We start from the raw sequence: 13,656 nt of genomic DNA on the forward strand, positions 1-13,656 counted from the left end.
GTATTTCTCTATTTTAATCATGTAACAAAAAACAAGACTACCCTGCTAGTGCAGTAAAATGAAATGTCTCTTGGGAGAAGGTGCATTTAACAAGCTGAGAATGAACAATAGGCAAGTGGAGTAATGCTGTATGAATTCTGAGGATTAGATTCATGAATCAACAGCTCAGTCCTCAACCTAAATCATTCCTAGAATAAGCAGGTATCTCAAACTCTTACTGTGATGCCTTGCACAGCTCAGATTTAAAAAAATACAGGAGCCAAGCAAACAACCACAACTTTATAATTATTAGCAAAGGGAAGTACTTAAAAAACCAACTACTTCTGAGGTTTGTTTAATCAAAGAACTAAGCAACTTGTGTAAGACAGCTCCTGGTGCTCAGCAACCGTAATGTTACTTTTTTTACCCCACTCTCATGCCTTTTATTTTTCAAAAGGTGACATGAAACAAAGAATGATACAGACAAAAGTCTTACTCAAAATAAATGTTTGTTTTTTTAAGAGAGTAAGAGGAAAAAGAAAAGAGAGAACATTATTAGCCCACTGCAACAGAGTTCACAAACAGGAGACTGGTAATTAGTGTTTAATGCCACCTATAGCGAAAATGTTTCCCACTGGGAAAACATGGGAGGCAAGTCCACTGTGCTCCTTCAAAGTCACAGACCAGAGCAGAACGTACAACAGCACCTAACATCACAGTCACTTTACATATATTCAAGTTTTTACACATCTGCAAAGCAGAAGTAGTAGCAGCCATTTGGATGTTCTTTCTTAATGGTTCTCACGGGGGGCCTAGGAAACTCGGAGGGACCTGGTTCTTGTGACATGGAGCTGGAGCTGCAGCTGCTGCTTCTGCTGCTGCTTCCAGCCACCTGCACTCTACCTCTGTCCTCAGCAGGGGAGATCTGGGGGGAACCTGGGCTCAGGTACCCAGCTGTGGTCTGAGTAGAGGCAGTGGCCTGCGTGGTCGGGCCAGTGTTGTTTTTCACATAGACATTTTTGATAGCAACAAGCGTATGCGCCATGATGCTGATGCTGTTACTCAGATCCTGCATGCCTTGCTGCAGCAGCCGAAGATTGTGGTTGACACTGTCAAAGCCAGACTGGATCACCTGCATCTGGGTCTGCTGAATCTGCAGTAAGTCTTCTTCAGTTATTTCATTTTGGTCTGCCTGGGACCTGCCTTTTGTTTTGGCTTTTCCTTTCCCAGAGGAACTACCGCCTGACGTCCCCAGAAAAGGCAGTTCTTCTTGACTAGGTGAAACCACAACCATGTCCTCAGAGCTTTCTTCTGGCTCTACCACCTTCACTACTATTTCTTCTTTGAGGTTCATCTTCTCAAGACTGGATTGATGAGATGGGCCAGGATTGCCATTAAACCCTAGAGGAGACGGGGGAAGAGGAAAATCAAAGGAGAGCCAGTGAGAAACTTCATAACCTTGGCGGTCAGTGAAACATGTTCTCATTCACTAAGCACTAATATTAGTCCTTGAAACAAGACTCTTAAACTCATACTATGTTATCTTTGATGCTTTTAGAATACACCTTGATGGGTGGGAAAACCCTAAATATGCATTCACCAACTAACCATATATCTGCATACTACAGATTCCTTACCAGCCCTATCACAGAAGCTGGACTTTAGTTTCCAAGAGACAAGGTTCATTGCAAGCTTATTTCATTTCATGTGCACCCAGCAACCAGCAAGAGCACTGATGAAACACTGTGATAGCAAGAAATCCAATGGTATTGAAGATGATCACTTCAACGTGCTAGCACGACGTCTCTGCCATGTAGTAAGTTATGTACTTGCAGCACTTTGTACTGGCAAGAACTGCGCGCTGCCATGGCTTTTTCATTGGCAAGAATAAGTACTGCAACGGTGAAGATCGGTGGCGGGGTCTAAGGGCTGGAGGATGGGCAGCATCTGCTACAAGACAGGGTTTTGCTGCTGGGTGCTGTTTTGGTGCACTTTTATGACACACAGCACAAAGCATCACAGTTCTGTGTGCGTGCGTACACGTCTTGCATTTCCAAGGAGAGAAGGTGGCTATCCGAACCAGACATTCCCAGCGGGGATGGTGCCCGCAGCGCCCTGCGCGCAGCAGCGGGCGGGCAGCGCGGACCCGCCGCGCACAGCGGGGCGCGCCGGGCGGAGGGTCCGGGGCGGTGCCGCGGGGGTCGCTGCCGCACTCACCCATGTCCCCCACGACGGCGCCGGGCAGCTCCAGCGTGTCGATGCCGCCCACGATGGGCACGGCCTCAGTGGGCAGCAGGGAGCCATAGCGGCGCTGGCGGCGGGCGGGCGGCAGCTCCTCGGGGGCCAGGAGAAGGCCGAGGAGGGGGCCGGCCGGCCCGCAGCCCTGTGACAGGCGGCACAGCTTGCTGCGGTCGCGGCGCTTCAGGTCCCGCCAGCGCTTCTTCAGGTCCTCCACGTCGCGGGGGCAGGCGGCCACTGGGTTCACCTTGTGGCGGATCAGCTCCCACACCTTCCGCTTCTGTCCCGGGGATGCGCGGCCGGGTCCCGCCGCGAACAGCAGCTGCTCGTGCTTCAGCACCTGCTCGATCAGCACCTCCGTCTCCGCCTCGTTGAAATTCGCTTTGCGCCGCTTGGGCGAGTCCTCGGCCATCCTCCGCCGCGGGGGCCGGCGGGCGGGCGGGCGGGTGCCGAGCCGCGGGGGGGGAGCCGCTGCCCTTCCCTCCGCCCCGGCCCGCGGGCGCCGCCGCCGCCGCTAGGCCGGGCCCCGAGCCCTGCCGGGGAAGCAAATACCGCGCATGAGAGGAAAAGACGCGCACGGACCGGCGCAGGCGCCCCGTGCCCCGCGTGTTGACATGGGGAGGGGGCGCGGCCCCCGCCCGCCTGCCCGGCGGGAATCCCCGCTCGGCGCCGCCCCCGCGGGAAGGGGGGACACGCCGGGCCCGCCCCCGGCGCGGGCTGTGCGCGTGCTCGGCGGGAGCGCGGTCGGGAATGGCGGCGGTTTTGGAGCTGCTGCTGCAGGAGGAGGTGCCGGTCAGCGCCGTGGTGCGGTGGCTCCGGCACGGCCCCGGCTACCGCCCGGCTGAGGTAACGCGCGGCGGGTCGTCGGCTCGCCCTCCCCCAGCGCCCCGGCTCCCGCGGGGCCGGGCCCGCCGCCGCGCCACTCCCCCAGCGCCCTCCGCCGCCGCGGGCCGGGGCCGAGCGGGAAAGTTTGTGCTCCCCGGCACTGGGGGCGGCAGGTCCGCGCTGCTGTGAGGGACGGAGCCGGGCGGATCGGCCCGGGGCCCCGGTCGGTGCCGTTCTGCCGCCGCGGTCTGGGGCCGAGCTCCCGTCCAACAGCGGCGGCACCGCCCCCGGCGCGGGCGGGCTTCGGGCAGGGCGGCGGGAAGGCGAGGCCGCCGGCGGGATCTACGCTGGGAGCTGCCCGGCGGGTGTGGGAATCCCGCTGACATCCGCGGGGCTGAGCCCGCCGGGGCCGGCGCTCAGCGCGGGGAGGCGAGGGGCGGCAGCGCAGCGCCGCTGGTCTGTCCTGAGGAAACGCGGTGACAGCGCGGGGGGCCGCTTGCCCGGGAGGGTGGCGGTGAGAGAAAGACGAGGCGCTTGGCAGCCAGGGGCTTGGCGGTGGCTCTGTGCAAGCGCCAAGGCGCCTCCCGGATGGATGCTTGGCCCTCCTGGATGTTGGGGAGGACCTTTGCTGGGACTGGGAGAGGGTGCTTGTTGGCTGAGTTTTGTGGTGGGAAATGCCTGGACGATTTGGGTTCCTGTGGAAATAAAAACATTGTAACCAGGGATGGACTAGGACTGCCTATATTTCACTGATAACAAAGATACAACTGGTTTTTAAAGCATTTTCTGCCTGAGCCGCTTATGGTGTGTTAGCTAGTGTTAAAATCAAAACTCACTGGTGTCACCCACATGAGTTAGCTGGCTATCATCGTCATCCTAAACGTGTGTGGGAAGAATGGATTATAGCAGCTTTATGCTTTGTAGTATTTCTTAAACTGTGACTTGCAGAAGCAGATCTGTGGTGCTTAAGAAGTTTGAGATGCTGGCAGCTCAACTAGCACTGCATGGGCAAGGGATGAGGAGGCTGAAAAGTTTGCCCTTGCAAGGGAATTGCTCACTGCCTTTTTCTGCTGGGAGCAACTCAGTTACTTCAGCATGAGAAAGCAAGTAGGAAGTTTGCAGCTGGCAGCTGTTGACAGATTGCTGTTACCCAAACGTGGAGGAAACCAAACCTCAGTTAACTTGGACAGAGAAAGACGACTGAATGCAGGTTGTGCTCTGAAAAGCTGCAAAAGGTACCTGACCTTATGTATAGTCTAGACTGTAATTATCTTGTGCCTCTATGCTAAACCCAGGGGAGCACCCAAGGAAAGGGTAGGCTACGTCTTGCTCTAGCTTTCGTGGCAGTTTCAGACTGGAGGTGGCCTTCTGACACCTCACTGGGGTTGTGCCCTGACCTGTGTTGGAATCTCATGTTCCTCCAAGAAGCTGATTTGGTCTCACACTTTCAAATATGAATTTCAGCATAGGTGTTGAGGACTGTGGTAGTCCAGTCATAGGCATGCTTTCACTGCCTTCTTTCATGCAGAAAACCACCTTCAGAGACTGTGTTTGCTTTTTTGACTTTTCGTCTAGTCAAGGTTTAATTAATATAAAGGTTTATAAAATTAAGGTTTAATTAATATAAATTAACAGGAGTTAATTTATATATATTATATATAGGTACAATATATATGTTATATATAATTTATATATATAATATATAATTTAACAGGAGTTAATGCAGTGATTTTAATATTAGTAAGGAATAAGTTGCTGCCTATGAGAACTTCTGTTGTGGCAAATGTTGCTGAATCCCACTTAGAGGAAACAGAAACCTGGTGCAGTGTTATGAACAAAAGAATTTTTACCAAGTTTATAAAACTTCGAACTATGCATGTAACATGAAGTCTCATTTTGTTTAGATTTACCCTTATAAGAACACCACTACTTGTTTAGATTTTGAATGTGTTGAGTCAGTGGTGGGTTTTTTGTTTGTTTAAGTTTCCCAAGTATAAACTTCGTTTACCTTAAGGTTTCAGAGTCTCTGTTTAGACTTCTCTGAGGCCTAAAGGAGGAAAACTATTTAATTGAAATGGAAGAACAGCTTTAGTCTTGTATTTGGCACTGCAGGACTCTGAGTGCTTAAACAGTTATTATAGCACCCCTCTGTGGGAGCAAGTGGCATTCATAGACAAATAGGGGAAGAAAAGTTGCAAGACAGAGAAGCTGCAGATTTTAGATTTTTCTGTTAGAATTAACTGCTTTTAGTATTGATGTATTTGAAATGTTGAGTTTAGGGGTGCCAGTTGGTCCAAGTTCTCCCTGGCCATAGCTTCAGGGAGTATTACTGCTGTTTCCATGGAACAGTTCCACTGTTTCCCAGTCAGAGACCAAAGTAAATTGCTGCATCTGAAAACTTGTGCCAAAATTGCTTGTGTGAAAGCTGATCTTCAGATCTGTGACCAGTGCTAAAGTTGCTTGAATGTCAGTGACCTATTTTACCAAGTCATGTTGGTTTTTATTGTGTATCACAGTCCCACAGTTACCACTTAAATGAATCTAAGTACATGGACAGAAAGAAAAAGGTAACTTCTTTTGTATTAATTCTTTGTCCTCTTTTCTTGTAGGAAAACCACATCCATGACAAGCTGGTATCTCTTAGTTTGCTTCAGAAAGATTTTGTGCCTTTTCTGCTAAATTTTTTAAGGGAGCAGACCAGCCAGATCCTGACTAATGGACCCTCTACTCCTGCTAAAACACCTAATTCCAAGGCCCATGGGAGCCAAAGGACAGGATCAGAAAGGAGGGCAGGCCATGCAACTAGCAGCCGAGTGCAGCTCTTTTCCCAAAGGACTTCAGTGACTACCTGCACCACAGATACCAGCTTTTCTCCTGCTGCAGCATCCAGCAGTTCCTCTTCCTTTTCTGGGTCAAACCTGTCTAGCCCTTGTGGTGATTTCCCTAGCGTGGTGTCCAGTAGCAGCCCGAGCTTTGGGTACAGCCCTGTGCTTCACCACGGGGAGAAGCGATCGTCTCAGAAGGCCAGCCTGGGGAGCTTCCTTACAGCCACGCCAGAAGCTCTGCCAGTGAGACGAGGCCGAAGGAAAGGAAACAGCTCAGCTGGTGCCCCTGGCCGGCAGGTAGCTCGGGATCTGGGGCGTTCCCTTGCTGAAGAGGAAGATGGAAAGAATGACAATGTATCGTGGAGCGGAGGGAGAAGGAAGCGGAGTGAAGTGCCTCTTGATTCTGCCAGATCCCCACCCAGCCAGCTAAACCTTAACAACCTGGAGGAGTTCCCACCCATGGGTACTGCCTCTGGCTGGACAAAGTAAGAGCAAATTTGCCTCACTGTCTCATTTGGATTGTGCTGCAGGTTACTGTTTCTTGACTAGCTCGTCCTGTTGTGTGTCCAGATGCAGAAGATCCTGTAAATACACAATGCCTGGCTCCTTGGTCAGAACTGCTTTGTTACGGTCACCATGTAGGGAGGGGAATGTTGCTTCAGTGTGTAGCCAGGTTTCCACTCTTTGAACTCACCCAAGACACCCCTTTAGCCTCTTACTCGCGATGCTGCCTGCAGCTTACCAGTGAATGGTCCTGTTCCTGTTAAGCTGAGAACATCTTTGTCCTTGCATGTTCTAACAACTCAGCGTTACCTCGACTCTTCACATTTCTCATTTAGCACAATAGCAGTTGTTAAGGAAGAGCAGTCTTAGAAGGCTCTTCAGCTCTGCTGTTGAAGGTTTTGGATTGTCAATCTGTGGCTTCTGGCAGCAGATGTTAGTGTGCAGCTTTGTGCTGTGTGATCATGGACAAAATAGCTAGCTGTATGCTTGGTCTGCAGCAAGCCCTGGTCACCTTGGTGACTTTGGCTTAGCTTCTGGGCAGCTGTTTGTGTTGTGGTTGCCTCAGTCCTTTTATCTTTCTCTTCTACTCTTTAAAATCCTCCCTGGCAAATATAATGTCAGGCTGTTTACTCCATATATCAGTCACTGGTCTCCGAAAGTAGGACTTTCAAAATTGTAACTGAAAATTGAGTGTGTCAGCCTGTACAGCACATCCAGGTGCTGAGTCCAGATGGTGCTCTAGATGATGCTCTTTGGCCAAGGGAGATACAGTGTGTTTCCAGCATAGACAGCAAGTATCTCTTCCTCAATTACATAACGCTCAACTAGGAAAATGAAGGAGGAAGGAGGTCACAGAGTGTTCGGAAATTGACGCTATAGGGATTTTGAAAACACTGTAGTGATTAATATGTAGCAACCAGCAAATCCTTGAGAAGTGTAATACTTGATGTTTCTGTATCTCATTTCCAGTTTTTTAGTGATTTTTACTAGTTTATGGAACCTCTTCTTGAAGGATAAATCTCAGTAATTTATGCAGGAAGGATGAGTTTCCTTAAATTTAAAGGACCTATTGTAACTTCAGAGCCTGAACTCTTACATAGGCAGAAATGGATAATGGCACCTTGATTGGTTTTGGTGGTTTTTTCTCCTGGTCATGTTAGAAACTCATTCACCGTCAGTTTCTTACTAAAATGGGGCATATCCTGTCCTCTCAAATTAGAAATGTTTGGAAGGGTTGTGTGGCACTGTGTTATCTGTTAATAAATTTTGCAGCAGGGTCAGCAGGCAGTTTTTAGCACTCTGTAACTTCATGACTTTTATTCAGTGACTAGAATAAAATCAATAACTATATATACAATTTAGAAATTCCATATCCTGACTCCAGATGCATCAGGTTTCTCTGCAAGAGTTGCATGCTTATCTGTCTTGACATCTAATTTATTTTGTTGTTTACCTTGTTTTTGGTAGCATTGCTTCTCATTTTTTCAGCAAAAGCAAACCATCGAGGCGAATCAACCCAACTCCTGTAAGTGCTGAGCGCCCCCTCTCAAAACCAAAGATGTGCTTCACTTCTACTCCTGTCAGTCAGTCTCCAGCTGCTCGGTTGTCATCTGGGACAAGCCCTGAGGCCTTTACTACTGTCCAGGAAGGAAACCTCACATCTGCGATAAGCAACAGCCTTCAAGAGGAGAGGGAGATGCTGAAGAAAGAACGGTACAGTCTGAGCAGGGGGGTGATAGGCTTGTATTGATTCTTAATTGCCTTGTGTCCTGCTTCCAGCCAAGATAGGGTAAAATTTTGCAGTAGGCAGGAGGGGCCATGGCTGGGACCCAGGGGTTATTCTGTACCACCTCATGTCATTTTCTGGGGACTGGGAGAGGACTCTCTTCTGGGTCAGTGTAGTGTGATAGAGGGAGCGATTGGGTATTCTCTATTGTTGGGGGATTTGTGTGTGCATCATTCAGCTCTTTCTTATACCCTCTGTTAGTAGTATTGTTGCTGTTACTGTTCATTTTGTCATGTCATTGCTGTTTCCAGTAAATTGTTCTTAACCCAACCTGTGATCTTTACCTTTTTTGTCTCTGATTCTGCTCTCCATCCTTTCGCAGGGGGAGGGGAGAGAAAGCGAGCAGCGCATGGTTTGGAGAGTATGAGTGAGAGCACTGAACTAGGGAGTACCATTCCTAAACCACAACAGCCTTATTTGATGCCCAGTGTGGGACACAAAGGGTTGAGAGAACAACAGATCTGCCCAGAGTGGGCTGTAAACAAGTTTGATCTAAGCATTTGTGGTATTAGGTCCAGAGCCACTGGTCACAATGTTGCTTGGTCTGTTCATGTTCTTGTGGTACCTAACCCTGTATATGTTTCTGTAAATGCACACTCTGCCCATTATGGTGCTCTATCAGATCAGGGAGAGGGATCAGGATTGCTTTGTTGATATACTGTGGGATATCGGTTTATGACATGATAACGTCAAGGGTCATTTGGGATGTGTCTTCAGTGTTGCTCTCCTACCCTTTCCTTGCATCCTTCCTCTGGGAGTCCATTAATAATGGTACTCAGTCTGTGGGGAGAACAGGGGAGGATGATTTCTCCCAGCTTTTCACCCCTTTTTCTACTTCAGGCCTGTTATAACAACTTTTGAGAATTTTGAATTTTTGAATTTCCTTTGGATGTTAAGGGAACCATATTCTGGTTAATATGTCTGCTATGTCTCCTCAGTAAAATCTACACCATGTTTAGAGTCAGTAGGGTCAACATCATGTCTGGAGTCAGGACAAAGTGCTCTACACTGCACCCAGGGAGAATGATCCTTCCTGGAGTCTTTGGCAAAAGTACCTGTGGAGACTCAAGGATGACCCTTTGTGTTCTGGAGTTGGGGATACAAAGGATCCAGGGCCTGTTACATCCAAACTGAAAAAGAGACCTTAGCAGCTTATGAAGGAGTTTGAGCTGCTTCAGAAGTGATTGGCACTGAAGCACAGCTCCTCCTGGCTGCCAGTGCTGGGCTGGATGTTCAAAGGGAAAGTTCCTTCCACACATCATGCCAATGCTACGTGGAGTAAGGGATCGCTCTGATCACACAGTGAGCTTGAATGGGAAACCCTGGTTGCCCAGGGATATTGGAATTCATCATGAACAGGCCTGAAGGTAAAAATTTTGGACTCTCGTCATCAGAGGAGAAGGTGACACGTGCTGGGGAGGCAATACCACATAATCAGCTATCAGAAAGTGAAAAGCAACACTCTGTCTTCACTGACTGTTCCTACCGTATTGTAGGGATACATCAAAATGGAAAGCTGCCATATGGAGTCCTCCACAGTGAGTCACAGACGATGTCAAGGGACAAGGTGGATCAAGTCAGGTTGCAGAGCTGAAAGCCGTCCAGCTGTCTTTAGATATTGCTGAATGGGAGAAATGGCCAGCGCTCTACCTCTACACTGACTCTTGGCACAGAGGTTAATCTCATCTGGGCTGCTGAATTGTGGCAAGACATCACTGCCTGGGTAGAGAAGCTGACTGTGAAAGTTCATCATGTAGATGCACACGTACCCAAGAGTTGGGCTACTGAAGAACATCGCAACAGTGGACAGGTGAATTGGGCTACCAGGATCAAAGTGTCTCAGGGGATCTGGACTGGCAACATAAGGGTGAATTATTTCTGGCTCTGTGGGCCCATGATGCCTCAGGTCATCAGGGAAGAGGTGCAACACAGAGATGGGGTTGTGACTGAGGGGTGGATTTAACCATGGACACTATTTCCCAGGTTATCCATAACTGTGAACCATGCATGGCAGTCAAGCAGGCCAGGCAGGTAAAGCCTTTGTGGTGTGGTGGGTTGAAATACTGGCAGATTGATTACATCACACTCCTGCAACGCTGCCAAGGCAAGTGCTACCTGCTGACAGTGGTGGAAACAACCACTGGATGGCTGGGGATTCACCCTGTGCCCTGTGCCAATGCCTGGAACATCATCTTGGGACTTGAAAAGCAAATCCTGTGGCAACATGACACCCCAGAGAGAATTGAGTCAGACAGTGGGGGTCATTTTAAAAACAGCCTCATAAACACCTGGACCAGAGAGCACGGTATTGAGTGGGTGTACCCTATTCCCTATCATGCAGTAGCATCTGGTTGAATGGTACCATGGACTCTTAAAAACCACATTGCAAGCAGTGAGTGGTGGAACCTTCAAATCTACATTTAGCAAAGGCTACCTGGTTATTTGACACCATAAGCTCCATCAATCGAGATGGCCCAGCCCACTCACAACCTTCATGTACTGTAGAAGGGGATAAAGTCCCTGTGGTGCATATGAGGAGCATGTTAGGGAGGACAGTTTGGATTAGTCCTGCCTCAAGCAAAGGCAAACACATCCGAGGGATTGTTTTTGCTCAAGGACCTGGGTGCACTTGGTGGGTAATGCTGAGGGATGGGAAAACATATGTACCTCAAGGGGATTTGATTTTTGCATGAGAATAGTCTGTAATTTTGGATTATATATTATTGGTTGCTGAATGACACTGCCACTGTATGTCATAACTACCATGGACAGTGAGTATGGACTGCTCCAGACACACCAGTCATGAGCTCCTGATACAGCTTAGAACCGCCTGACAGCACACCAGCCCTCTTGCCCTGGAAGACATCTAGGATGGATAGAACCCACACTCATGGACTAAATGAACTCAACAGACATCTTGGAGGGACAGCCATTGATTATGGAAATGATACTCATGCTTGTGTATATGTGTGCATATATGTAGACAGTTGGAAGGTGTAGGATTTGGGCATGATGCAGATGGTACTGAATTATGGATGGATAATGTCCTGGTTCCAGCCAGGACAGGGTTAATTTTTGCAGCAGCCAGGAGGGTGCATGGCTAGGACCCAGAGGTTGTTCTATACCAGCTTATATCACTTTCTGGGGACTGGGAGAGGACTCACTTCTTGGTCAGTGCAGTGTGGAGCGAGCAGTTGGGCATTCTCTATTGTTGGGGAGTTTCTGTTTGAATCATTCACCTCGTGCTTGTGCCCTCTGCCTTTAGTGTTGTTGCTGTTAGTATTTGTTTTCTCATGTCATTGTTGTTTCCAGTAAATTATTCTTATCTCAACCCTCATTTTTTACCTTTTGTGCCTCCAGTTCTCCTCTCCATCCCATTTCAGGGGGAGGGGGATAGGGGAAGGGCGCAAGTGAGTGGTTTGGAGAGTCTGAGCAAGAGCACTAAATTGGGGAGTATTTCTATTTCTAAACCATGACACCTTGTCTTAAGGTGGTACTGATAGTAAAGTGAAAATGACCAGAAGAATATCCAGAACATATACTGATGGCCTTAAACTATAATTTGCCTAAAGCCAAATGTGACTCTGTTATCAGACTAGCATATTAATGTAGCTAGCTTATGTTTAGTCATTTTAGAGGTGTGCTGATTCTAGAACAATGACCTTCACTTCAGAAGTTTTGTCAGTCCTCACTGCTTTTATGAGATTTCTTCTTCATGGGCTTGCATGCGTGGCTGTCTCCCATGCAGCTTTCCTTAAATTGCACAGGCAGAGTGCGTTTGAGCTGGTGTAATTAGAGTGTGTTTGAAAATTACACCAAGACTTACTGGTTTGAAGAAAATGAGTTAATGTTACAAATGTAGTAAAAGTGTGATTGCATGATTTTTTAAAGTAGGTAGGCTAGTAGAAGCTTGCAGTCAGAGAAAACAGTACATGGGTAGCTTGAGATTCTGTTTCAAAGTTACTACTGCAGTTATCTGTTGAAAATTGTTTGCTGTGAGATGAGGTGAATTCTAGCTTCTTATTTTGTCTGTGCTGTTCAGTTAGTGTGTCTTTCATCATCTGTAAAATGATATCACTGTTAGTCTGTGAAGATTTATACTTCAGAAAAAAACCCAAAGCACAGTAGTAGAGAAACTATTGATTGTAATTGCTGACAGAAGTGTTGCTGTTCTTTGTAGGTTTTGTTCTTGGGGAAATTCCTCAGGACACATGGGTGGAATTCTTTTCCTGCTAAACCTTCAGTGGGTCCAGAACTGGCTGAAACACATCCAGTAGCGACTAATGAATTACTGTTTGTACTGGACCTGTAGCAGAACTGCTCAGGATTCAAACCTGCCTCTCTGCACTTAAGTGAAGCACCTATTCCACTGAATTCTACCTGAAATGTCCCAATAATCTATGTAAGCTTAAGTTAGTGGAATAGTGGTATGTGGTGGGCTGGATCTTGCACAGGAGGTGGTCTTGTCTGACCCATCATGCTTGAAAGCTGGGAGCTGCTGTTATGTCCTCAGTACTGGTGGTGAAGTGAGGTACAAAACTAACAAAGCCTCCAGGCAGGTGGGTCACTTTGAGCAAGGGCAAAAGGTGAATTTTGCGTTGAGGTAGATGACAGCACTGAGGCAGAAGTGAAGCAGAGTCTAACTGCATTATTGGAGTCTTACTTTGATGGGTTTACAAAGTGCTTAATAAATAATTTTCTTTAATTCAATCAGCTTGGGTGCTTATGTTTGTTGCAGGGGAGGCTGTTATTTAGTAATGTTTCTGTTTCCATTTTGGGAACAATTTGTTCAACAGTTCCACTAGAAATAGACCACTAGAAAAAAGCCTTTGCTGCAGGTAAAAATGTTTCCGTCTTCCCCACAGCCCTTAAAGTGACTTAAAGATTTTACTTTTGAGACAGTGTGGTAAGACATAGTGTAATGTTCCAAGTGCAAATGTTTCATTGGAATCTTTAACAGTCATTTGATATTGCTGTTACTGGCTTGTTTCCTGTTTGTCATGTGTCTTATATGTGCCACTCTGGTGCTGCATTTTGGATGGCATCTCAAGGTATAGTTTTTAACAATGTCTATGTATTTACCTGAGTGAACATTGTTGATTTAGGATCCAGCAATTAAAATGGTTTGTTCCTTCTGTATGGGCTTTCATCAGTTGTTGCATTGCCTTTCCATGTAGTGGTATTGGGTCTTCTCAGGGTGTTGTTAACTTACAAATGTGTCTGAATATATGGATATGAACCTGATTTTCATAGATTTTGTAAAATCTGGCTGTCACAAATTGTACATGCAAAAAAAAAATGTCAGCACATAGTCTCTAACAGATTCTCTGTCCTTAACAAATATCATTTCAGATGAGAAGCAGTAACATAGCTGGTTAATTTGGTCAAAGTGCCACTCTATTTTAACAGAGTTGGAATGTGAATGTGATTCTTTCCAGTCTTGATTGCTAACTCCAAGATCTTTTCTCTCAAAGAGAAAGATGACCTTAATTACCATTA

General features: G+C 47.5%; 2 protein-coding genes across 4 annotated transcripts in view; one reads left to right on the forward strand and one right to left on the reverse strand.

Annotated features, from left to right (window-relative positions):
* Positions 1–2,708, reverse strand: LOC126650557 (myb-related transcription factor, partner of profilin-like). The gene is made up of 2 exons (XM_050335509.1): positions 2,197–2,708; positions 1–1,380 (listed from the first exon to the last, which is right to left on the reverse strand). The coding sequence occupies exons 1-2, from the start codon at positions 2,627–2,629 to the stop codon at positions 722–724; spliced, it is 1,092 nt and encodes a 363-aa protein (XP_050191466.1). The 5' UTR covers positions 2,630–2,708; the 3' UTR covers positions 1–721.
* Positions 2,709–2,922: 214 nt separating this feature from the next.
* CDAN1 (codanin 1) overlaps positions 2,923–13,656 on the forward strand; it is a 35,576-nt gene continuing 24,842 nt past the window's right edge. For all 3 annotated transcript variants that reach the window (XR_007631522.1, XM_050336284.1, XM_050336285.1), the window contains exons 1-3: positions 2,923–3,063; positions 5,652–6,352; positions 7,860–8,084. Coding sequence is in view for 2 of the 3 variants with exons in the window: in XM_050336284.1 (XP_050192241.1) it covers positions 2,968–3,063; positions 5,652–6,352; positions 7,860–8,084 (1,022 nt within the window). In the remaining variant the exon portion in view is untranslated. The remainder of the gene's footprint in view (positions 3,064–5,651; positions 6,353–7,859; positions 8,085–13,656) is intronic.

The sequence above is a fragment of the Myiozetetes cayanensis genome, unplaced genomic scaffold, assembly GCF_022539395.1.
Source record: "Myiozetetes cayanensis isolate MyiCay16 unplaced genomic scaffold, myiCay2020 scf6-25, whole genome shotgun sequence".
Lineage (NCBI taxonomy): Eukaryota > Metazoa > Chordata > Aves > Passeriformes > Tyrannidae > Myiozetetes > Myiozetetes cayanensis.